Here is a 25,554-nt window from a genome sequence, read left to right on the forward strand (position 1 = left end):
TTATCTTTTGAATGGCTGTCATTATATGCTTAAGACATTGCAGAAATAGTAATAGTAAAACATTTCACGCTTGAACAAATTTCAACTGGTCGATAAGAGAGTCCCATGTTTTAAAGCAGTTGTTATTATTCCAGTGCCAGAAAAGCAGAATATCAGGTTCTCACTCACTGATGGTTTTCGCCACATACAGTCAATCCAAAAAATATTCATACACCAGATATATATATATATATATATATATATATATATATATATATATATATATATATTTTTTTTTTTTTTACTGGGTGCAGGACACTATAGCCTAGTTCATTTATGTATATCCATGTGAGGATAGCAAAATACATTTCTGGCTTGGCGCTGGCTAGGCAGAACTGCGGATCTTCCCATTTAGTAAAGTTACTTATAGGCATCTAAATATGTATATGCCCTCAGTTTCTCTTTACGCTCAGTTTCTCAACCGGAGGTAGCGTTAACGTTAATCCTGTCAGATCGTATCCATTGACTGAGCATGTATAGGAGACCGGAGACAGTTGCAACAGGGGATGGTTGCAACATGTCATTTTTCTCCAATCAGAAACAAGCTAGAGTGATGACACTCATACTGCACCAGGGATGGAAATTAACTTTTTTGTCCACCTGCCACTGTGGCTGATGGATTTCAAAATCTACCAGCCACTTTCTTGTTTTTAACCGACAATGTGTAACTGCATGTGAAAATTAATACTACAAGATCTACAATACTTAAGTCGTTTATTTCATAGGGTCTCAAGTCTCAAGGAAATACTGACATTTTCTCTTTCTCTCTTATACACACACAAACCATGAACTGATACACATTTCATTAAATGAGTATAGGGCAGATTAAACAAAAAACAAACATTCCTCCACCCATCCTCCCCACTCCCAGTCCAATTTACTCCTGCTCATCAGAATCAGATTCTGAAGTCTCAGAAGGGCTTTCCTGAGCATTCTTCTTCCCCTCCATGAACTCTGGCCTTCTAGGCCAGATGCTAGCCTGATGCCTGAGCTGGATAGCAGGGGTGGGGTCATAATCCTCAATAGAGGGACTGGATAGCTGGACAGTCAGCAGGTCACAGAGGCATCTTGATGTAAGACGGGACCTCCAGTCACTTTTCAGTAACTTCATTTGATTGAAGCCTCTTTCACAGTCTGCAGTAGAGGATGGTACGGTGAGAATGAGGTCAACCAGGCTGAGGATGTCGGGGACTGGTGTTGCAAAAACCTGTTGATTTCTGGCCAGGTCTTCATGTGGAGACTCTCTCCCGTCTCATACAGTCTGGTCTTGAGAATGGTCCACTGATCTGGGATGAGCTCAACAGCGACCCCTGAGGATGTCAGGATGCTCTGGAAGTGTCTAGTTAATTCCTCCACTTCTGATTCACCAAATTCTGAAAAGAGACGGACATAATGAAACAACATTGAGTTATATGCTTTCATGACTTTGTAGATGAAATGGTATGAACCTAAACCACAGCCGTATTCTCCGGGGCTGCTTTTCCCTGTGCTATCTTTTTTACCTGGATGTGGATGGCATTTGGATGATTCGTGGCCTTTTATGGCTTTTTAGTCCCAACAATGAAACTTAGTTCTCTTATTGGCATCAACAGAACATTGTCAGACTTGTGTCGTCGTAAACTAACCAATCGCGGGACTCCCCATTGTCTGCTTTTCTCCATTGTTCTTTAAAAAAAACGTTTTTTGACCTTCGCCTCTTTGCCCACTGTCTCCTGAGACGTTTTCTCTGCAGACCTCTTAACACCTACGATGTAACGGCAATTTTTTTTGAAGGTGTGCCTCCTCTAAAAGTGTCTGGGTGAAACAGCATGCTACTTTTATTTACCCGCCACGGTGGCTGGTAGGTGAAGCGAGTTTACCAGCCCCAACACAAAATCACCGGCATTTGGCTGGTGGCTGGTACTAATTTCCATCCTGCACATGCACAGTTAGACCCTCCCCCCACCAAGAAGACAGTAGACATATTCAACATCTGCTGCTGCATTTATTGAACAAAAGTTGTTTTGGAGGAAATTTTTTTCATGAGATGTATTTTTGTCATGCTGTCCTGGCATTTTGTATGAATTAATCAAAACTTACTTTTGAATTATTGTTTTGTTGACTTCTAAGTGACATGGTTAGCATGTGTCAAAGTCAGTGTGTCTAGCAGGCATATGATTTTCTGTCATGGCTTATAGGGTTGGGGACGGTTGCAACAAGTTATAAATTGCATGTTTAATAAAAGTTTGTTGCATTGCAAATTGTTCAATTCTTCCTGTCTGACACTGAAATGTGGAGAGATTGAATAGCATCTGTAATACCTGCACACTGAATCTATGTAGGCCTATATTCTACACATGAACAAACAAAACTCAATAACTGTTATTTGATAAATATGACTAAATAAATAAATAATAGGCTACAATAATATTATTGTATAAATAAATAATACTATAATATTATAGTAGGCCTAAAACAGTTCATATTTTCAGAATGAAATGCTCATTGAGACAAAAAGTTAAAGTTAATTAGTGAAATTTAAGGTATTTTTAACAGGGTTGGGGTCAGTTGCAACATCTGGCTTCTTCCATTCAAATAAATACTGTGAACGATATGTCATATGTAATCATCTTTAAATGGTATGGGTAATTAGCAGACAGATGCAAGTTTAATATACAAATTTGGCTGGTCTAGTCCAAATAGTCTCTGAGTAACTGAGAGAAATGCAAAAAGTGTTGCAACTGTCCCCGGTCTCCCCTACGTGTCAGCCAATCTGGGATGTCCGTTAAAATTAACTTTTGCAAATAACAGTCGTGGTCCTGGACAGTGAGTGACCTTGCACATTAAGATAAAATCGGATTTTCTCCAGTCATTGTTTAAAAAACTTGCAAACTAACGTTAGTGAAGCGGCCAGAGGGATCGTTCCACCACCTAAGATCCGCCCACAAAAAAACGTCAACATGTTTACCAACTGAAAAGGGGTGGTAGTATGGGTCTGAAGCATGGGTCTGAAGGGACAAGCGCGTGTACGCGCATCATTTAGTTTACAGAGATGATCCATAACACCTGGATTCGTTAATTTGAAGAATGCTCAAGGTTACGTATCTGCTGTCATGCTTGACAGTTGTCAATGCAGGTAAGTTAATTTAATGCTTTCCTATCCAACTTATTTTGCAACGCGGAAGTATGCCTAAGCTATTTTCTATTAATGCGTGTGAGAATAGTAAAACTATTTGTGCTACAAACAAGTGTGTTTATAATTACGACAATACATATAGTAAGAAAAAGGGGGAGTGCGGGGCTCAAACTAACGCGGGGCTAGTTGTAACACCGTTGTTTTAAATACTTCATCATACTTGCATGACGAAACTTGGGCTGCGTTCGAAACCGCATACTCAATGAGTAGGTACTTAATTTCAATTTACTTACTTAAGGTTACTTAACGAGCGCTAAAAGAGTAACGTTAGGTACTTTATAGCCTGATCTCGTTGAGTATGAATGGTATGAATGCGAACCGGACATCTGCTGCCATGTTCACGTTATCATGTGACGTACGTAGACCTACTACGACGTACCACAAGCGCGCAACAACTGACGAGATTTGAACTACACGTTTAATTCATCTATCTGTAAATATCTTGATATTGATTAAACTTGCTTATTTTGTGGTCTTGTTGGAGAAACTGCAGCCCATTTATTTTGTGAATACATTTAGGGTTGATTTTAAGTTCTTATATTTTTAACCCTAACCGTTACTAATGTGACCCACCGTTTTATCCTTAACGATATTATTTATTTTTATAACGAAATCCCCAAATCGTCATCTCTTGAATATGTTGTTAATTTCTTTATTTTCTATCCAAACATTTTCATCAACAAGCAAAACTGGCTTACTGCTTTGTTTTCCTCTTTTTCTTGTTGAATTTAACTCTCCTTTCATCCCTCAGGCCTAGGCCTATAAATAACACAAAAAAAAAAACCATTTTTTAAAACGTATTATGATGAATTATTCAAGAAAATATATATTAAGATATTCATCCTTGTCAGTTCTTTTTTCTTGTGTATAAAAGCTCATATTATGTACGCAAACCCATGACATGTATATGTAGGCTATATATCTTCTTTTTTTTTTTTTGTCATTGTGATTGTGTATGTTTATTGTTAAAGATACAATCCCACCCCAAAACATACAATAATAACAATGATAAATGCTGACCAATACTTAGCTAATTATATTACTTTTTACTGAAAATTATCAAATTCAATAACACAAACAAAATGTATGACATTTAATGAAATCATATGACATAGCATGAATACACTCTAGATGTGTATATAGTGAACATATCTACATTTTCAGTAAAACAATTAATTAATGCATTAAATAATTAAATGATTATTTAATTTACTGACAACAATAAGAAATATGAATAAATTAGTAAAAGAATGAAAGTCACCATCACACAATAAACAAATGCATAAAGTCAACACATGAAACAAAGCTTTATTCAAACTACAATCATGTATGTAGGCTACATCTGTTCATCTGCCCCTGTTACATCCAGACAAGATTCACATTTCCTCTGTGATTTATGAGCTCAACACTACATTTACATGTTGAGGTTGTTTTAACCTTTTATCCAACATAAATGTTCTTCAATTTATCAACAGTAATGGACAAATAAAATAGATAACTTATGTTAAGTTACTTTATAGATTTGTTCTAGCCTACATAATAGCACACATCACTCAGATGTCTATTTCATGTTGTGGTGTGCTCTTCTGCAATAGCCTACTTATTGGAGATTTTCCTGTCAGATTTAAAATAAGCGTCTTTAAGATGTATATGGTTTATGAAAATCCACTTTAGAGACAAACGTGCGCTTACTGGAGCTCCCCTGTTAGTTATACATAATAACACGTGTTTTTATAGCAAAATCACAACTATACCGTCTAACGTCTTTACACCTTCAACAGTTTACTCTACACTGTATTCAACAGATGCGATTTTAACACAAGGAACCGTGTTTACACAAATTTGAAAACACCCGCCTCTCTGATCTCCGCGATGTTTGATAATGACGTATCCTCTCCCGTGGCCTCCTGGGATAGAAAAAGTAGCCTATCCATCGGTTGAGCACTCGAAAATCTGGACAGAAGTAGTAGGCCATCCGGGAACTTCTCGCCTCTTTTATTGCCATATGATGGTCACACTCACACACATCTTAAAATTTTAATTTCTTCTTCAGTTATAATGCCAAAGGAAGATAAGTCTGAAATGAAATGTATAGTCATATGTTATGGTCTAAATATGGTCTAAAGTTTTTGAATTGAATTGAATTATGGTCTAATTTGACTAATCTGTACTAATATTTCTTGTCCTTGTGTATCAACAGGTTCTCACTCACTGATGGCTTTGGCAACATATATAGTTGGACAGACACCATTTCCTGAGTTCAGTGCTGTGCTGATGTTGGATGATCTGCAAATAGTATATTATGACTCAACCACATGGAAACCTGTCTATCGCACTAAGAGTGATTCAAAATACTATGATGAGGAGCAAAGTGATGCTGGTGTTATATTTAAAGACATGTATAATAGCATGAAAACTCGGGATGTTTATGCTAATAAACACCTCAATCACACAAATGGTGAGAACTACATTATCATCATTAACAAATCATTTAATAACAGATGTAGCTTTCTATGTATTTTATTTATTTTATTAAAAAGATTTGATGTAAGACTTTAAGAGGGTAATCATAGAGTCCAGAATATTCATTTTCAGTTCACTACATTTTATATTGTGTCAGTGTCAGAGTGAGGACTAATAAAAATACATTTCTTTTATTTGAAGGTGTACGTGTGTTTCAGAGACTTGCTGGATGTGAACTGTTGAATGATGATAAACCAGGTCCACTTCATTCCTGGGATGCTTTTGATGGACAGTGTATAGAGGAGTTCACCTATTACCTGGAAAAAAACGATATCCATGTGAAAAAGCCATGGATGATATCATGGGACCAAGTAAAACGTCTTCATATACAGTTTCTATATGGACATGATTATCATCCTATTTGCATTAAAACTTTGCGAAGGTACCTGTATTTGGAAAAGAACAATGTGATGAGAAAAGGTGAGATAATCAACCTATCTTCAGTATAATTAAGATAGAAAAAAAAGTTTAATATGACCTGACAGCAGCACTGACAGAAAATGTGTGCCTCTGAATGCGTTATGAAACATGAGAACCATAAATAAATAACAACAGTAACACTTCTCATTATTCTCTGTAGTGAAACCCAGAGTCAGACTCATGAGGAAGAAACTCCCAGACTCTCAAGGGTTTCAGATCAGCTGTCTGGCCACTGGCTTTTACCCGCGTCACATTAACCTGACCCTGTTCAGAGACGATCAGCCTGTGGATGATGACCAGATCACAGGAGGACAGATTCTGCCCAACGGAGACGGAACTTACCAGATGAGGAAGAGTTTAGTGATCAGCGATGAAGAACTACGTGATGTACATAAATACAACTGTACAATGAAGCATCTCAATCTGGACAACAAACTGGACATTATATTTGGTAAATAAAAATGCCCAAACCAGCAAGCAAACAAACAAAATGCCCTTTTTGATATCAACAACATAGATTTAATAATAATAAAAACTATTTCAGTACATATCTTTAGCTTTTGTAATTATTTTCCTGTTTTTTTTAATTCACCTTAATTTCAGATACAGATAAATATGACCCAGGAGGATCCGTCAGTCTGTCAGTAGTTATCAGTGTGCTGGTGTTAATGTGTGTGGCTGTTCTCATCATAACTGCACTCATCAAATGGAGGAAGAGACACGCTGCTGGTAAATGTTCTACAGTCCAGTTCACTACGTTTGATGCTCAATTAGAAAATGAAACCAAACATCATGTTCCTTTAGAAGAGGCTCTTTCAATGTTTACCGTATACAGTTTTGTGATTGTGACTTTTTATTCTGATTTATTTAATCTTTTTCAGGACAAGGCTCTGAGACATCACAGAATGAATACTCCCCTACTCCATGTGAGTATACTATGTTTTAAATGAAGTCAGCAATATGTTCATTTTAAGTTTAATTTTGGAAAATGTCTAGAAATGGAACCAAAGGAATGTTTTATTGATTTCAGCCTCCACGCAAGATGAAAATTGAGTCTATATAATGGATTAAATAAAAAAAATCAAGACAACACATGGGAAAATTTGCATTTTGGGGAGGTTCCAAGATGGCTCCTTGATTGCATGTGTTTTGATCAGCTCTGCATTCCCAAATACTTAAATTGACTTGTAACGTTGTTGCAAAGAAGACTTTGAAAGGTAGCTAATGCACGCAGATGGGCAAAACTTTATGAAGATCCCTTCCAGTGATCTGATTTCAGACAACTTGCATGATTATCTCAAACAAGACACTGATCCAGATTAATTTATGCTGGTGGAGGAAGAATTTCCATCTCTCCCTGAAACTCCATGTCTCGAGCCCTCAAACAGCGTAGCATTGTAGACAGACACACAATGGTCATCCTCGCACAGATCTCAGAACTTTCTCGGCAGGTGTAGAAAATTTCACCCATCACAAGTATTTAGAAAATATTATCACCGATAAAATACTTTCTCCATTTTCAGACCACAAGGCTCTATACTGTAAGTATTCCCTTTAAATGTTTGTAAAACTTAAATAGAAAATCAGCATACTGGAAAATGTATAATTATTATAATAATACTTCAACATAATGAGATAATTAGAAATACGAATCTCATCTTGTTGGAATAAAGCAAAAATAAAATAAAAATAAAGTATTGTAGTGAACTGGCAAAAATTAGGAAAATTGGTGAGGATGACATTTTTGGTAAAATTTCCATTTTGTAAAAAAGTAGAGGAAATTTCTAAAATGGACAAAACAGAACTGACTGAGCAGAAACTTAAATTAGAGGAAATTTACAAAAGAATGGCTGAAGGAGACTTTATAAGATCTCAAACAAAATGGCTTGAAGAGGGCGAGACGGCCGTTATTAATGGTGATATTGCTGAGGACCCCAAAATCATTGCAAATTTGTGTTGAATTTATCTTTACACCTCTAATTTTTGTCAACAATTTACTACTGAGTTTTTCGAGTCCTTGCCCAACATAAAGCATCTTAGCATAGAGGATTCTAATATAGCCCCTCTCAGAATTAGAAGAAATTATTGATGCCATAAATGATTTGAAAAATAAGTCTCCAGGAATGGATGGTAAAGCATTTAGGAAGAACGTAGCTCCTTTTTTGTTAAAAGTTTTTATGGAGAGCCTTGAAAGAGCTTGGCTTTCTCCAACCCTGATGTGTCAAGGACTTATCACCCTAATAGTTAGCCGATGACACTGCCTTGTTTCTGAAGGATGTCTCTCGAGTAGCTATTGCATTAGAAACTCTTAAGCCCTTTTCCAAAGCCTCAGGTCTTTATCTTAATATCAATTAATGCGAGCTGCGTCCAGTTGGCAACTGCTTGGAGTCCTCAATTTTTAACTTTTATGTAAGAGAAAGCATCACCTTTTTGAAGGTTAAAATAATTTGATAATAGGATGATAAGAGGTGGCCCTCCAATTATTGCCTCAAAAGACATGCAAAGTTGAATCATTTGTTTCTGAGAGATCTGTCACTCAAGGGAAGAGTTCTTCTCACTAAACCAGAAGGCATTTCTCGTTTATCATTTACTGCTCAGTCACTTTATGTTGACAAACACACGTAAATTAATTGACAGAATATAAGAATTTGAATGAAAAAGCAAAGTTCACTACTAAGAAATCAGTAATATTAAATTAATATGATAAAGGTGGTCCACATTTGATAGACTTCAGCTCTCTGAACAATGCTTTTAAAATAAACTGGGTTAGATAGTATTTTCAAAATATGGTCTGTTTGGAATCTAATCCCTCTGTATATTTACTCTCATTTAGGTGGCAAAGAAATTTCTTTCAATGTGCAATTATAAAATTGGAAAACTTCAAATAAACTCTATAAATTCTATCAAACAAGCACTGCTTGGAGTCTCAATTAAGTATTCATTTATGATCAACAATATATAGATATGTTCTCTGTTGTTTTCTTTCTTTTTTTCTTTTCTCTTTTTTTTTTGTAATTTCTATTGTATTGTAAAACATCGGATATGTAGCCTACTTCTTATGTAACATGGAAGTTACTCTTGTACATGCTATTTGTTGATAATAAAGCATAAAAAAAAAAAAAAAGCATTTGCTTGGTGGATGTAATTTGGGTTGTTATGAAAATGACCATTAAACGATGAAACCACAAAGGAATGTAACACAGGTAACGAATGTTTAACAGTTATGAAATGTTTTTAAAGAATAATATCATTTTATTCGTTTTCTTTTCTTGCTGGTCAAAAGGAGATTTGTGTTTTATCCAAGCTCTTCTCACTCGCAACTTCAAGGCATCTGATATTGTCACATGTCCAAGAAAAAGAAAGTGCATATAAATGCCCAGAGTGCCCAAAATGTGACATATTACTTTCAAAGAGAAAACTTTGCCATCAATAGACTGACGCAAAGGCCATGGAAATTTGTGCCACAAACCAAGGGAAGATCATTTTATCATAATGACATATTTTGGAGTAAGATTTTCAGTTTGACTGTGTAAGCTTAAAACTGAAATTCCCACTCATGCATTCAAAAAATGCTGCCTGAAGAAGCGTTATGTAATCTAATGTGTGACATGCCAAAGTTCAGATTTATCTTTTGAATGGCTGAATTCAGAATGGCATACTAGCATTATATGCTTATGGCACTGCAGAAATAGTAATAGTAAAACATTTCACGCTTGAACAAATTTCAACTGGTCGAGAGTCCCATGTTTTAAAGCAGTTGTTATTATTCCAGTGCCAGAAAAGCAGAATATCAGGTTCTCACTCACTGATGGTTTTCGCCACATACAGTCAATCCAAAAAATATTAAGACACCATATATATATAGCCTATATATATATATTTTTTTTTTTTTACTGGGTGCAGGACACTAGGCTATAGTTAATTTATGTATAGGCCTATCCATGTGAGGATAGCAAAATAAAGTAAACTGTGACATATTATACCCAAAAATTTTCCCCCAAAAAACCATAAAATCGGATTTTCTCCAGTCATTGTTATAAAACAAGCTAACAAAACTTACAAAACTGTGAAACGGCCAGAGGGATCGTTCTGCCATCACCTAAGCTCCGCCCACACAATACGTCAACATGTTTACCAACTGAAAAGGGGTCTATATGGCTCTGGGATCGTGATAAGGGACAAGCGCGTGTACGCGCATACTTTTTTTTTACAGAGATGATCCATAACACCTGGATTCGTTAATTTAAAGAATGCTCAAGGTTGCGTATCTGCTGTCATGCTTGACAGTTGTCAATGCAGGTAAGTTAATTTAATGCTTTCCTATCACCTTATTTTGCAACGGGAAGCTATATTCTATTAATGCGTGTGAGAATAGTAAAACTATTTGTGCTACAAACAAGTGTGTTTATAATTACGACAATACATATAATATGGTAAGTAAAAGAAAAAGGGGGAGAGCGGGGCTCAAACTAACGCGGGGCTAGTTGTAACACCGTTATTTTAAATACTTCCACACATACTAGCATGACGAAACTTGGGCTGCGTTCGAAACCGCATATGAGTAGGTACTTAATTTTCTATAAGTAGCCTACTTACTTAACGAGCGCTAAGAGTAGCCTACTTATAGCCTGATCTCGTTGAGTAGCCTAAGTTATGAATGCGAACCAGACATCTGCCATGTTGACGTTATCATGGGACCTAAGTTACTACGACGTGTTATCACAAGCGCAACAACTGACAATATTTGAACTAACGTTACACGTTTAATTATCTATCTGTAAATATCTTGATATTGATTAAACTTGCTCATTTTGTGGTCTTGTTGGAGAAACTGCAGTCCATTTATTTTGTGAATAGGCTACATTTAGGGTTGATTTAAGTTCTTATAGTTTTAACCCTACTAATGTGACCCACCGTTTTATCCTTAACGATATTATTTATTTTTATAACGAAATCCCAAAATCGTCATCTCTTGAATATGTTGTTAATTTCCTTATTTTATATCCAAACATTTTCATCAACAAGCAAAACTGGCTTACTGCTTTGTTTTCCTCTTTTTCTTGTTGAATTTAACTCTCGTTTCATCCCATCAGGCCTAGGCCTATAAGTAACAAAAAAAATGAATTATTCATTTTCTAAATTCACAAACTAAATGAAGATATTCAACCTTGTCAGTTCTTTTTTTTTTTTTTTATGTACGCAAACGCATGACATATATATATATATCTTTTTTTAATTTTATTTTTTTATTGTGATTGTGTATGTTTATTGTTAAAGATACAACCATGGTCTCTTTCCCTGATCTTGTATAAGTTCTGCATTAAACAATATTAATATGAGCGACAGGTGAACTGACACCTCATAACATCAGTAGGCTACAGGTAACTCAACAGCCCTACCTTGAACGGTTTTCCTCAGCGTTTGTAATGTCTTCACAAAGAAGACGGGCAGCTGTGCGAAGATTCGCCTTTGGAGAAAACTGTTGATTTTATACTCGAAAAAAGTAAGTAGGCCTATCATTAAAATAAAAAAATAATATTACCCCAGAATGAATTGCATTGCTATCCCACCCCAAAACATACAATAATAACAATGATAAATGCTGACCAATACTTAGCTAATTATATTACTTTTTACTGAAAATGATATAATTCAATAAAACAAACAAAATGTAATGTATGTCATATGACATAGCTATGCATGAATACACTCTAGATGTGTATATAGTGAACATATCTACATTTTCAGTCAAACAATTAATTAATGCATTAATTAATTCAATAATTATATTTCATTTACTGACAACAATAAGAAATATGAATAAATTAGTAAAAGAATGAAAGTCACCATCACACAATAAACAAATGCATAAAGTCAACACATGAAACAAAGCTTTATTCAAACTACAATCATGTATGTAGGCTACATCTGTTCATCTGCCCCTGTTACATCCAGACAAGATTCACATTTCCTCTGTGATTTATGATCAGATGTCTATTTCATGTTGTGGTGTGCTCTTCTGCAATACTTATTGAAGACTTTCCTGTCAGATTTAAAATAAGCGTCTTTATGTATATGGTTTATGAAAATCCACTTTAGAGACATACGTGCGCTTACTGGAGCTCCCCTGTTAGTTATACATAATAACACGTGTTTTTATAGCAAAATCACAACTATACCGTCTAACGTCTTTACACCTTCAACAGTTTACTCTACACTGTAGTTCAACAGATGCGATTTTAACACAAGGAACCGTGTTTACACAAATTTGAAAACACCCGCCTCTCTGATCCCCGCGATGTTTGATAATGACGTATCCTCTCCCGTGGCCTCCTGGGATAGAAAAAGTATCCATCGTTGGCCCTGTCCCAAATGGCGCACTTCATGCGGACTTTCGGTCTCGTGGACTTGAATTGCGCGTGCTCGCTGAGTCTACGAGTCCGTAGGCCGTCCCATTCAGCATTTTACCGCTCTGAAGTGTGCTCAGCAGCGCCCCCTTTGTACCCTTGAAGCGGTCTTCCACGAAGCCCGCATAGAAGCAGGCTCCACGCACTTTAACTACCCAGGAATCCTTGCGAAAGGCCAATCAGACAACAGATGGGAGGAGATTTCACTCACGGATAATTTTTGGCCCTGTCCCAAATGGCACACTCCGGACTTGTGCACTCAAAAAAATGCTGGGTTGTTTCTGTAAACAAATTGTTGGGTTGATTGTGCTGGGTCAAAAAGTTGGGTTGTTTGGGGTACTGTAAACACATTATTGGGTTGCGTATGCTGGGTCAAATGAGTTGTAAGGGGGTCATTCACAAATGAACCGCTGGTTGGGTTATTTTAACCCAGCAACTGGTTACCTTTTTCATTCTTTGCGGAACTTTCTGGATTCTTCTTCACTTCTGACTCGAGGAGCACACCACTCGACTCGGAGCAGGCAGTGTTTTATGGTAAGTTAATATGAATGTTTACCTATATTTTTTATAAGTTGTGGTGGTAGCAGCAAGCTAATTTCACTGTTCAACATACAGTCTTTGATATGGAAGTGTGAGGGGTAACGTATTTATTCTGTGAAACATTAATTAGCCACAGCTAGCCGGTTAGAATTTTTGACAACATGCTGCATCGTTAAATCCTTAGTTGAAATTAAACCAGCTATATCAGCAGCCTTTTTGAAAATTTAAATTCTAAATTCATCATGTAATAATCGTAGGCCTATTCATTGTGGACGTTGCATATTTAAAAGTGAGAAAAGCGTTTTGTATGAAATCCCTACGCGCAGTTTCCCTCACAGGGCTCGCACGTAAAATCAGCGGGAAATGAGTCTCTATATAGGCTACGTTAGGCTAGCTAGTGAGTTGTGAGTGAAAAGTCTGCTGGCGTAGTTTTAGAAATACCCGTCTGAAGAAGTGACTGAGGTAAGTCACTTCCAGCACAGTCTGCGTGTGTCTTCTGTAATGTGTCGAACCACCGTTTCTGCCAAAAAAAAAAGGCTTTCAAGAGCTTGATGTAGCCTTTTTTTTAAAAGTAAATGTATGACTTTCAATCTTTATAAACATCGACTGAGGAAAGGAGAAATAAATGGACAGGCGCCAGTTTTGAGAAGAAAAGTATACCCGTAGTTGAACGAATGATCGCCAATATTTAAAACTTAGAAAATTGTAAACTTACATGATAGCCTACCCTACCACCATGCATGTCATCTTTCATTTTATTGTGTGCAAGTTAACATCTAAACGATGCGATCATCAGCGCTGCCAGTCAGGAGATTAAGCAGCTTTGTGGGTTTGTGAGTTTTAATGTTAAAGACACTATATCAACATTACAGTAATATTTTACTTTTAATAATAATGTTTTATTTTAATGCCTTAATGTTGATAATATTTGTCCAAATTACTCTTTTATTACTATTACTATAATTCAGTTTGCAAATACTACACATTTTGTTTGTTTTTCACATTTGGTAATTTGGTAATGTTTGCAATAATTTTAATTGCATATTCAATAATAAATTGATACTTCCACAAAAAAAGCTTAACTTGCATGTCAGTTTTATAGCAAAACTCTAAGTGATTGTCCGGGAAGCAGACACAGAGTACTCTGTCAGTTTAAATCTAGAAAAACGCATCTCTTTTACCTGGCATTCATATAGAACATTATACATTTCTATTATTCAAATCAGTTAAATGATTATTAGGCTGCATAGGCCAGCCGGAACCGGGGACACTTTCCTATAACACCTGATGTACTCATTATTTAATAAGAAAAATGGCCTCTATGCTAATGTATGTCTTTCTGTTCATTCTAAAGTTTACTGAAGTCAGCCGGATCCAGGCCGTATCCAGATCAGAAGGTGGACCTGCGCCTGGACCCATCCATGACGCATCCCTGAAGGGCCAGCCTCATCAGCCCTGTGAAGGCCTCATCGACACGACTGATCCTCAACAAATTCGTCTCCATACCGGTGTGATGACTCCGACTTCCAACCAGATGGAACTGGATAAATATTCTGAATGTTCTGATCCAATCTGACCTCTGACCTGTAACGCTGCCTGGATCATAATCATACACTGTTCGCTCGTTGGCCAGAGGAGAACTGAGCGACTGAGACTGGGTTCTCCCAAGGTTTTTTCCTCCATTCTGTCACTGATGGAGTTTTGGTTCCTTGCCACTGTTGCCTTGGCTTTTGGCTTGCTTAGTTGGGGACATTTAATATTCAACAATATTATTGATTTGCCTTAAGGTGGACGATGACGCAATTTTCTTCTAGAAACAAACTTTGTTGTATTATATTCATGTTACAGTATCACTGTGAAGCTGCTTTGATACAATCTGTATTGTAAAAAGCGCTATATAAATAAAGATGACTTGACTTGTGTAATCAACAGGTGAGGATCAACATGGTTGAATATTTACAAAATGAGATGACCGGTGAATTGCTGCACATTCTGTGCCTCAGGGATGAAATGAGGGGGACATGTCAGACCTTTGACATTGATTAACATTTGTATTTGATAAAGAAAAGTATTAAAGAAATGTATAAAATAAAAAATGAGATTGAAATCATACAGTGGCCTCTCTGGTTTATTGTATTACAGAGATAATAATTATTTTACATTCATAATATAACAAATATTTGTTAATGGTTCTAATTTTATTAAGGCAATGCAACAAAAAATAACCCAGCACATGAGTAAGACTTAACCCAGCAAGAGGGCTAATTTCACCCACTGGTTGAGTCAAATGAATGACCCAGAAATATGGGTTAAATGGTAAAACCCAGCACTTGGGTCAAACCAACCCAGCGCGTGTTCTGTCCAATAGTGACCCAGTGGCGTGGTTAAGGTTGGGTTATTTTTTAACCCAGCAGTTTTTAGAGTGTGGACTTCCTCAGAGTCCACACATTGGTGACGTCATGTAGTGCAGACCTATAGGGCCCTTGGCGCGAGTCCACGAGGGCGCATTGAGAGGTATTTTTGGGACAGACTCGCTCGGCATGCCGGAAATAACGGTCTGGTTGTTATTGGACAGGAGAAATCAAATTTTTTGCGCTCCGACGTCTTATCTGCATGTCCACTACACAGCCTAATTTTACAGTTCTATATTTTGATATTATGCATATCACCTGGGCATTAGACAATAGATAAATCATGCTTATTTAAATGATGTATACAGTTGTACATAATAATACATAATGTTCCATTTGAACTAAGATTACAATTTTAAAACATAATTTAAACATATTTTTTTCACTTTACAGGTTTCAATATTCATACTATGTTTACATATGACTCAGTAAAGCCCTGCCATTCGGTTCTATTTATTTAATGAATCATAATGCGATCGTATTATTAAACACGCTATTATTATGTTTGAGACATCAACCACTGGTCGATGACCATAATGTTTGTATAAACTGTAGGTAACAACTGGTAAAATGTACATTTAGGTCATAAAAACAGTAATATTTTCTTCTGTATACATCATTTAAATAAGCATGATATATCTATTGTTTAATGCCCAGATGGCATGCACAATATCAAAATATAGAACTGTAAAATTAGGATGTGTAGTTGACATGCAGATAAGACGTCGGAGCGCAAAAATTTGAGATTTCTCCTGTCCAACAACAACCAGACCGTTATTTACGGCGTGCCGATCGAGTCTGTCCCAAAAATACTTCTCAATGCGCCCTCGTGGACTCGCGCCAAGGGCCCTATAGGTCTGCACTACATGACGTCACCAAAGTGTGGACTCTGAGGAAGTCCACAAGTCCGGAGTGTGCCATTTGGGACAGGGCCGTTTGAGCACTCGAAAATATGGACGGAAGTAGTAGGCCATCCCCATCCGGGAACTTCTCGCCTACTCTTTTATGAATACTGATGTTTCGAACATAATTTTTCTTTCACATACTGTTTTCTCCTACTAGTAGGTAGGCTAAGTAGGCATATTCGAACGCACTATTGGTATGCGTCTGTCCGAATCTCAATAGAATTAGTACGTCACAGGTAGGCTAATTCCCGTATACTCTTTTATGAATACTAAGGATTCGTACCAGGGATGGAAATTTACTTTTTTGTCCACAGGCCACTGTGGCTGGTGGATTTAAAAATCTACCAGCCACTTTCTTGTTTTTAACCTACAATGTGTAACTGCATGTGAAAATTAATACTACAAGATCTGCAATACTTAAGCAGTTTATTTAATCTCAAGTCTCAATTAAATACTGACATTTTCTCTTTCGTTCTTATACACACACCAGGCAAGGCATTATGGGTGCGTTAGTAGGCCCACCCACTTCACTTTTCAACAGGCCCACCCAAAACTTGTCTTAAAAAAAAAAAAAGTTTAATATATTCTAATGTTGTCAAGAACTATAAAAAATCGTCAATAAGATCATAATTTGTGCTAAAATAGTCTAAATGTTTAGTTTGATTTTTTTTTAAAAGCTGGTTATGTCTATCTTGATGTTTCTGCGCAAATTCAGTAGACGGGTTTGTTCCGATCAGAGCTCGTGAGTGGAGAGCGCATTTCTGAATATTCCGCTCCGCTCGCTCATTCCGCAAGGTCGCTCGCTCAACCCAGAATGGCCTGATCCTGGTTCGAAAATATGTGGAATAGGGCTGCCTCCGACTTAAAAAAAATTCTAGTCGACTAGTTGTTGTTCATTTAAGCCATTCGTGGACAAAATCGCCCCTGCATATTATTTTAATTATGCTTAAATAGGCTATAGCCTACAGGATAATGCGCGTTTACGTAATATAGCCGCACTCAAGCGCACGACCGCACGCATAAGCTTGCCACAAAGAACCGGTAAAAGTAATGAAAATTAATGTGTCTAAAATAGCAAGGAGACATTTAATTATTTATTAATAAACTGGTGTTTTGCGGATTCGCCATGAACGCCAGAGAGAAATGCACATTTCATATGGATTTCACAATCAGAGAGCCTATTTCTTTTGGTTTTGAATATTTTCGTTTAAAAGTAGACATTTCAAGCTTTCTGTAATATATAGCCTATATTTCTCAAATCTGTGAGGCAGTTTCGGCGCCCTCCAGTTCACATGCAATGCAAGTGATCATGCCGGCGCCTTATTACATTGTCTGCTATATATTTTCTTCTTATTTATTAAATACAGGCAATTCGTTGATAAAACATTGATCAAAATTAAGATACAATTTATACAAAACGAAAATCTTTTAAAAAGAGTCTTTCTACAAAACAAAACTCAATGAAGTGGTCAAAATCATGTCTTACATGTCATGTCTCCAGACATATTTGCATCTCATGATGTATCATATCTTTCTCGCTAGGAGGGCGCCAGCGCCTCTGCCTCGCGAGTGGATGATAGCCCTGAAGACGCCTAGCAATGGTAGGCTATACCTTTAGTGGTAGTATAGATACCTTTAGTTAAGTTATACCTCAAGAGTCTTCGTAGCGCACTAAGAGACAACCTTATGATGCCTAATGGAGATTCCAAAGCGCTCTTCTTTGGTCAGAACCATGGAGAGCGATCGCGGATAGGTCCGTCCTATGCACCGACACTTTTTACAATGCAACAAAATATTTAAAGAGCATCAAGCTATTAAAATCTATATTTTATTTTATATTTTAATCTGTTATTTTATCAGTAATTTTTATTAGGTTAAACAGTGATTGAATAACGGTTTTAATTTAACGTTTTTAATTTAAGGCCCACCTTGTCTCGTCGTAAACTAACCAATCTCGGGACTCCCCATTGTCTGCTTTTCTCCATCGTTCTTTAAAAAAACGTTTTTTGACCTTCAATGTAACGCCACATTTTTTTGAAAGTGTGCCTCTGTCCGCTGTCAGTGTGAAACTGCTATTTTTATTTACCCGCCACTGGCCGGTAGGTGAAGCGAGTTTACCCGCCACAACACAAAATCACCCTCATTTGTGGCGGGTGCTAATTTCCATCCCTGATTCGTACATACTTTGTACTTTTCACTACACTCACCTAAAGGATTATTAGGAACACCTGTACAATTTCTCATTAATGCAATTATCTAATCAACCAATCACATGGCAGTTGCTTCAATGCATTTAGGGGTGTGGTCCTGGTCAAGACAATCTCCTGAACTCCAAACTGAATGTCAGAATGGAAAAGAAAGGTGATTTAAGCAATTTTGAGCGTGGCATGGTTGTTGGTGCCAGACGGGCCAGTCTGAGTATTTCACAATCTGCTCAGTTCCTGGGATTTTCACGCACAACCATTTCTAGGGTTTACAAAGAATGGTGTGAAAAGGGAAAAACATCCAGTATGCGGCAGTTCTGTGGGCGAAAATGCCTTGTTGATGCTAGAGGTCAGAGGAGAATGGGCCAACTGATTCAAGCTGATAGAAGAGCAACTTTGACTGAAATAACCACTCGTTACAACCGAGGTATGCAGCAAAGCATTTGTGAAGCCACAACACGCACAACCTTGAGGCGGATGGGCTACAACAGCAGAAGACCCCACCGGGTACCACTCATCTCCACTACAAATAGGAAAAAGAGGCTACAATTTGCACGAGCTCACCAAAATTGGACAGTTGAAGACTGGAAAAATGTTGCCTGGTCTGATGAGTCTCGATTTCTGTTGAGACATTCAGATGGTAGAGTCAGAATTTGGCGTAAACAGAATGAGAACATGGATCCATCATGCCTTGTTACCACTGTGCAGGCTGGTGGTGGTGGTGTAATGGTGTGGGGGATGTTTTCTTGGCACACTTTAGGCCCCTTAGTGCCAATTGGGCATCGTTTAAATGCCACGGCCTACCTGAGCATTGTTTCTGACCATGCCCATCCCTTTATGACCACCATGTACCCATCCTCTGATGGCTACTTCCAGCAGGATAATGCACCATGTCACAAAGCTCGAATCATTTCAAATTGGTTTCTTGAACATGACAGTGAGTTCACTGTACTAAAATGGCCCCCACAGTCACCAGATCTCAACCCAATAGAGCATCTTTGGGTTGTGGTGGAACGGGAGCTTCGTGCCCTGGATGTGCATCCCACAAATCTCCATCAACTGCAAGATGCTATCCTATCAATATGGGCCAACATTCCTAAAGAATGCTTTCAGCACCTTGTTGAATCAATGCCACGTAGAATTAAGGCAGTTCTGAAGGCGAAAGGGGGTCAAACACAGTATTAGTATGGTGTTCCTAATAATCCTTTAGGTGAGTGTATATAGTAGGGAAGTATGCGGTTTCGAACGCAGCATTGGTGTATTTACTAGTTGCCATATTAACACTATAAAGAGAAAAAATTGCGCCAAAATTCACAATCTTTGGAAGATATCACTGAACATTTATCTAACCATAGCAAAAGTAAATGACTGACTTTTGTTAATTTTTCATATCTATTTTTGGTGTTTTCTAAATTTCAAATCGGATATTATTTTAATCTCCAATATGTTATTTAACAGTTGGTATGGTTCTTTAATGCTTCGCTAACTAGCAGAAGACACTAATCCCAGTTGTGCATATATTTAATTGTTTATATATTTTTTCACCCGTTATCAGCAAATGCTGCAACCACCATCCAAATCTCTCTTGATTCATCCTGCCTATTTTTGCCCTTCTGTTTCACTGTTCCACATCAAGGACAAGGTTCTTAACAGAGGAACAGTACTTTTTGAATATTTTAATGTGGATTATAACTTTTCTAATCAACTTTACAATTTATAAATACTTTGTACTGATGTAATAGAGCTGGTAAGTCCCGCCCCTTCCGCTAACCCCAAGTGGACCTCTAGGTTGAAAAATCGTCAATGCAAGTGAATGTGAGAAAATAATTATTTTCTGGTCCCATTTGAATTTTGCCATGAATGTGAACATATGTTGTCTGTGAATTTTTTATATAATTTTTCGTGTGAAGAATGCTACAATTTAGCGGGTAGAAGTTTGATACGGTTAGACTTTGTGTGAGAGCACTTTTTGGACTACAACTCTTCGCTGCTTTCGACGCATTTGATATACGAAAGAACAGCCCATTTGGTTTGAATGGTGACATTTGGGTACAAAACACACAGGCATCTCAATCTGTCTCCATAGATTATTGCAGCATTAGCACCGTGATTTGACAAGTGGAGGGAAAATGTGTTATGGGGTGACGTCACATCTTGTTATGTCTTTTCCACAACTGCTAGCCAAAGAATCATACAATATACTGTCAAACTCGTAACATGAAAAATTATATAAACAATTCACAGACAACGTTCACATTCATGGCACAATTCAAACAGGACCAGAAAATTATTATTTTCTCACATTCACTTGCATTGACGATTTTTCAACCTAGAGGTCCACTTGGGGTTTTACGGATGGGCAGGACTTACCAGCTCTATATATATATCACATGTTTATATCGTTGTGGCAAATAAACAAACAATTCTGAATAAGAGACAAATAGGCCTACACTAATTGTCTTTGAGGTTTATTTTCTTGCAAGAAAAGGTCAGCAGTCATACAGTCACACAGAGTGAGGGCAGCTTTCCTCTTTTATAGACAACTCTCAGAATGTCTCTCTAGGCCAATGATGGTGTTTTCAAGGCAGCATATGTGGAACATTATGAGACTTGTTCATCATATTTTATCCTTGACCTCCTTTCACGTACCAACACTCTTCTATTGTCATATGATGGTCACACACATCTTAAAGTTAAAATTTCTTCTTCAGTTATAATGCCAGAGGAAGATAAGTCTGAAATGAAATGTATAGTCATATGTTATGGTCTAAAGTTTTTGAATTGAATTGAATTGAATTATGGTCTAATTTGACTAATCTGTACTAATATTTCTCGTCCTTGTGTATCTACAGGTTCTCACTCACTGATGGCTTTGGCTACATATATAGTTGGACAGACACCATTTCCTGAGTTCAGTGTTGTGGTGATGTTGGATGATCTGCAAATAGTATATTATGACTCAACCACATGGAAACCTGTCTATCGCACTAAGAGTGATTCAAAATACTATGATGAGGAGCAAAGTGATGCTGGTGTTGTATTTCAAGACATGTATAATAGCATGAAAACTCGGGATATTTATGTTAAGGAACACCTCAATAAAACAGATGGTGAGAACTATACATTATCAGCATTAACAAATCATTTAATAACAGATGTAGCTATATGTGTGTTATTTATTTTATTAAAAAATTTGATGTAAGACTTTAAGAGGGTAATCATAAAGTCCAGAATATTAATTTTCAGGTCACTACATTTTATATTGTGTCAGTGCCAGAGTGAGGACTAATACAAATACATTTATTTTATTTGAAGGTGTACATGTGTATCAGAGACTTGCTGGATGTGAACTTCTGAATGATAATAAACCAGGTCCACTTCATTCCTGGGATGCTTTTGATGGACAGTGTATAGAGGAGTTCACCTATGACCTGGAAAAAAACTATATCCATGTGAAAAAGCCATGGATGATATCATGGGACCAAGTAAAACGTCTTCATATACAGTTTCTATATGAACATGATTATCATCCTATTTGCATTAAAACTTTGCAGAGGTACCTGTATTTGGAAAAGAACAATGTGATGAGAAAAGGTGAGAGAATCAACCTGATTATCTTCAGTATAATTAAGATAGAAAAAAAGGTTTAATCAACAAATATGACCCAGACAGCAGTACTGACAAAAAAAAATGTGTGCCTCTGAATGCGTTATGAAACATGAGAACCATAAATAAATAACAACAGTAACACTTCTCATTATTCTCTGTAGTGAAACCCAGAGTCAGACTCATGAGGAAGAAACTCCCAGACTCTCAAGGGCTTCAGATCAGCTGTCTGGCCACTGGCTTTTACCCGCGTCACATTAACCTGACCCTGTTCAGAGACGATCAGCCTGTGGATGATGACCAGATCAGAGGAGGACAGATTCTGCCCAACGTAGACGGAACTTACCAGATGAGGAAGAGTTTAGTGATCAGCGATGAAGAACTACGTGATGTACATAAATACAACTGTACAATGAAGCATCTCAATCTGGACAACAAACTGAACATTATATTTGGTAAATAAAAATGCCCAAACCAGCAAGCAAACAAACAAAATGCCCTTTTTGATATCAACAACATAGATTTAATAATAATAAAAACTATTTCAGTACATATCTTTAGCTTTTGTAATTATTTTCCTGTTTTTTTTTAATTCACCTTAATTTCAGATAAATATGACCCAGGAGGATCCGTCATTCTGTCAGTTATCAGTGTGTTAATGTGTGTGGCTGTTCTCATCATAACTGCACACATATTGAGGAAGACACGCTGCTGGTAAATGTTTTACAGTCCAGTTCACTACGTTTGATGCTCAATTAGAAAATGAAACCAAACGTCCTGTTCCTTTAGAAGAGGCTCTTTCAATGTTTACCGTATACAGTTTTGTGATTGTGACTTTTTATTCTGGTTTATTTCATCTTTTTCAGGACTCTGAGATGTCACAGAATAAATACTCCCCTACTCCATGTGAGTATACTATGTTTTAAATGAAGTCAGCAATATGTTCATTTTTAAGTTTCATTTTGGAAAATGTCTAGAAATGGAACCAAAGGAATGTTTTATTGATTTCAGCCTCCACGCAAGATGAAAATTGAGTCTATATAATGGATTAAATAAAAAAATCAAGACAACACATGGGAAAATTTGCATTTTGGGGAGTTTCCAAGATGGCTCCTTGATTGCACGTGTTTTGATTGGCTCTGCATTCCCAAATACTTAAATTGACTTGTAACATTGTTGCAAAGAAGACTTTGAAAGATGGCTAACTCTAATATCACAGTGATTCGTCTGACACAACAATGGGTGGATCTAAAAAAGGAAAAGTGCTGGAAAGTCCAACCAAAGCGTAAATGCTAACACTGCTAGCAAAACTAGGAGCAGCACGCAGAAACTCTTATGAAGATCCCTTCCAGTGATCTGATTACAGACAACTTGCATGATTATCTCAAACAAGACACTAATCCGGATTAATTTATACTGGTGGAGGAAGAATTTCCATCTCTCCCTGAAACTCCTTGCAAGTCTCCAGCCCCAAGCAACAGACACACAATGGTCATCCTCGCACAGATCTCAGAACTTTCTCGGCTGGTGCTGAACAGATCAGGTGTACTGGAGAAGCTGGTGGAAAGAAACTCGAGCATATTTAATGAAATGAAAGTCATGAAACAAATCCCCAAACTAAAGGAAACAATTGAGTTTATTTGCACCGACATCAGTGCCTTGAAAGACTGAGTTACTCATGCAGAATATCAACTGAAACAAGCTGTCAAGTGTGCTAAGGAGCAAGAGAGACGACTAACCTTGTTGGTAGGCTATTCGCACAGGAATCTGAAAATTCATGAGCTTCGAGAGAGGAGGAGTTTTTTTCTTAGTTGATGCATGTAGAAAATCTCACCCATCACAAGTATCCTTTACTTGGAGTAATAATTCATCATCAAGGCAGTCTAGGATTGATTATTGGTTTACATCCAAGTATTTAGAAAATATTATCACCGATATAATACTTTCTCCATTTTCAGACCACAAGGCTATCTCTATAAGTATTCCCTTTAAATCTTTGTAAAACTTAAATAGAAAATCAGCATACTGAAAAATGAATAATTCAATACTACAACATAATGAGAGAATCACCAGCATAGAAAAACTAATCTCATCTTGTTGGAATAAAGCAAAAAATGTGGATAAATGTTTCATTTGAAATTGGATTTTGTTTTTTGTTTTTTTTTATTGTAGAGAACTGGCATTAATTAGGAAAATTGGTGAGGATATGCATGCAATGACTTTGGGGTCCTCAGCAATATCACCATTAATATTCAGTTGCTCAATATAATTATTTTTGGCTTGCATGGTCTACACTATAGACTTGAGCTCTCTGAACAATGCTTTTAAAATAAACTGGCTTGGACAATATTTTCAAAACCCATGGTCTGTTTGGAATATAATCCCTCTGTATATTTACTCTCATTTAGGTGGCAAACTTATTATTTTAATGTGCAATTATAAAATTTAACAACTTCAAATAAACTCTAAATTCTATCAACAAGCACTTGCTGCTTGGATTCTCAATTAAGTATTAATTGATGCTTATTCAACAGTATTTATTATGCTCTCTGTTGTTTTCTTTTTTTCTTTTCCTTTTCTCTTATTTTTTGTCATTTCTATTGTATTGTAAAACGTGATATGTACTTCTATATGTAATATGAAAGTTACTCTTGTACATGCTATTTGTTGATAATAAAGCATAAAAAAAATAGCATTTGCTTGGTGGATGTAATTTGGGTTGTTATGAAAATGACCATTAAACGATAAAACCACAAAGGAATGTAACACAGGTAACGAATGTTTAAAAGTTATGAAATGTTTTTAAAGAATAATATCATTTTATTCGTTTTCTTTTCTTGCTGGTCAAAAGGAGATTTGTGTTTTATCCAAGCTCTTCTCACTCGCAACTTCAAGGCATCTGATATTGTCACATGTCCAATAATTATTATTTTTTTTGCATCCTTATACAAATGGCCAAAGTGCCCAAAATGTGTCATATTACTTTCAAAGAGAAACCTTTGCCATAGACTGACGCAAAGGGCATGGAAATTTGTGCCAGAAAAGCAGAATATCAGGTTCTCACTCACTGATGGTTTTCACCACATACAGTCAATCCAAAAAATATTCAGACACCAGATATATATTTTGTTTACTGGGTGCAGGACACTATAGTTCATTTATGTATATCCATGTGAGGATAGCAAAATAAAGTAAACTGTGACATATTATACCCAAAAATTCTCATATAGTGGACCACCAGTAAAATGTATTCAAACACTTTGACCTGACCATGTTTTGCTTAAGTGTTTTTTTTTTAATTGCTAATGCATCCTTTTTACACCA

At 36.7% G+C, this 25,554-nt stretch overlaps 2 protein-coding genes and 1 long non-coding RNA gene across 8 annotated transcripts in view; 2 read left to right on the forward strand and 1 right to left on the reverse strand.

Moving 5' to 3' along the window:
* Positions 1 to 7,936, forward strand: part of LOC309512418 (uncharacterized protein) — a 45,714-nt gene extending 37,778 nt beyond the window's left edge. For all 4 annotated transcript variants that reach the window (XM_082187983.1, XM_082187982.1, XM_082187985.1 and 1 more), the window contains one exon: positions 7,188 to 7,936. In XM_082187983.1, coding sequence (XP_082044109.1) covers positions 7,188 to 7,210 — 23 coding nt within the window. In that variant the 3' untranslated portion in view covers positions 7,211 to 7,936. The remainder of the gene's footprint in view (positions 1 to 7,187) is intronic.
* Positions 2,581 to 23,826, forward strand: LOC309512441 (class I histocompatibility antigen, Gogo-C*0202 alpha chain-like). 3 transcript variants are annotated; one of them, XM_082188040.1, is made up of 8 exons: positions 2,581 to 2,972; positions 3,033 to 3,154; positions 5,415 to 5,672; positions 5,879 to 6,157; positions 6,318 to 6,608; positions 6,761 to 6,886; positions 7,039 to 7,083; positions 23,242 to 23,826. In XM_082188040.1, exons 2-8 carry the CDS (start codon positions 3,106 to 3,108, stop codon positions 23,262 to 23,264), a joined length of 1,071 nt encoding a protein of 356 aa, XP_082044166.1. In that variant the 5' UTR covers positions 2,581 to 2,972; positions 3,033 to 3,105; the 3' UTR covers positions 23,265 to 23,826. The 3 variants fall into 3 exon arrangements, with proteins under 3 accessions (XP_082044166.1, XP_082044168.1, XP_082044167.1); XM_082188042.1 differs by lacking the exon at positions 23,242 to 23,826 and having other exon boundaries at positions 2,582 to 2,972; positions 7,044 to 7,936; XM_082188041.1 differs by lacking the exons at positions 2,581 to 2,972; positions 3,033 to 3,154; positions 5,415 to 5,672; ... (2 more) ...; positions 6,761 to 6,886; positions 7,039 to 7,083 and adding exons at positions 10,267 to 10,456; positions 21,477 to 21,734; positions 21,940 to 22,218; ... (1 more) ...; positions 22,839 to 22,944; positions 23,097 to 23,136.
* On the reverse strand, positions 8,483 to 24,754 carry LOC309512457. Its single transcript, XR_014211036.1, has 2 exons — positions 24,717 to 24,754; positions 8,483 to 9,071 (listed from the first exon to the last, which is right to left on the reverse strand). It is a non-coding gene; the product is annotated as an uncharacterized lncRNA (long non-coding RNA).
* Positions 24,755 to 25,554: the final 800 nt, after the last annotated feature.

Source organism: Leuciscus leuciscus (genome assembly GCF_965113295.1).
Source record: "Leuciscus leuciscus genome assembly, chromosome: 13".
Classification (NCBI taxonomy): domain Eukaryota; kingdom Metazoa; phylum Chordata; class Actinopteri; order Cypriniformes; family Leuciscidae; genus Leuciscus; species Leuciscus leuciscus.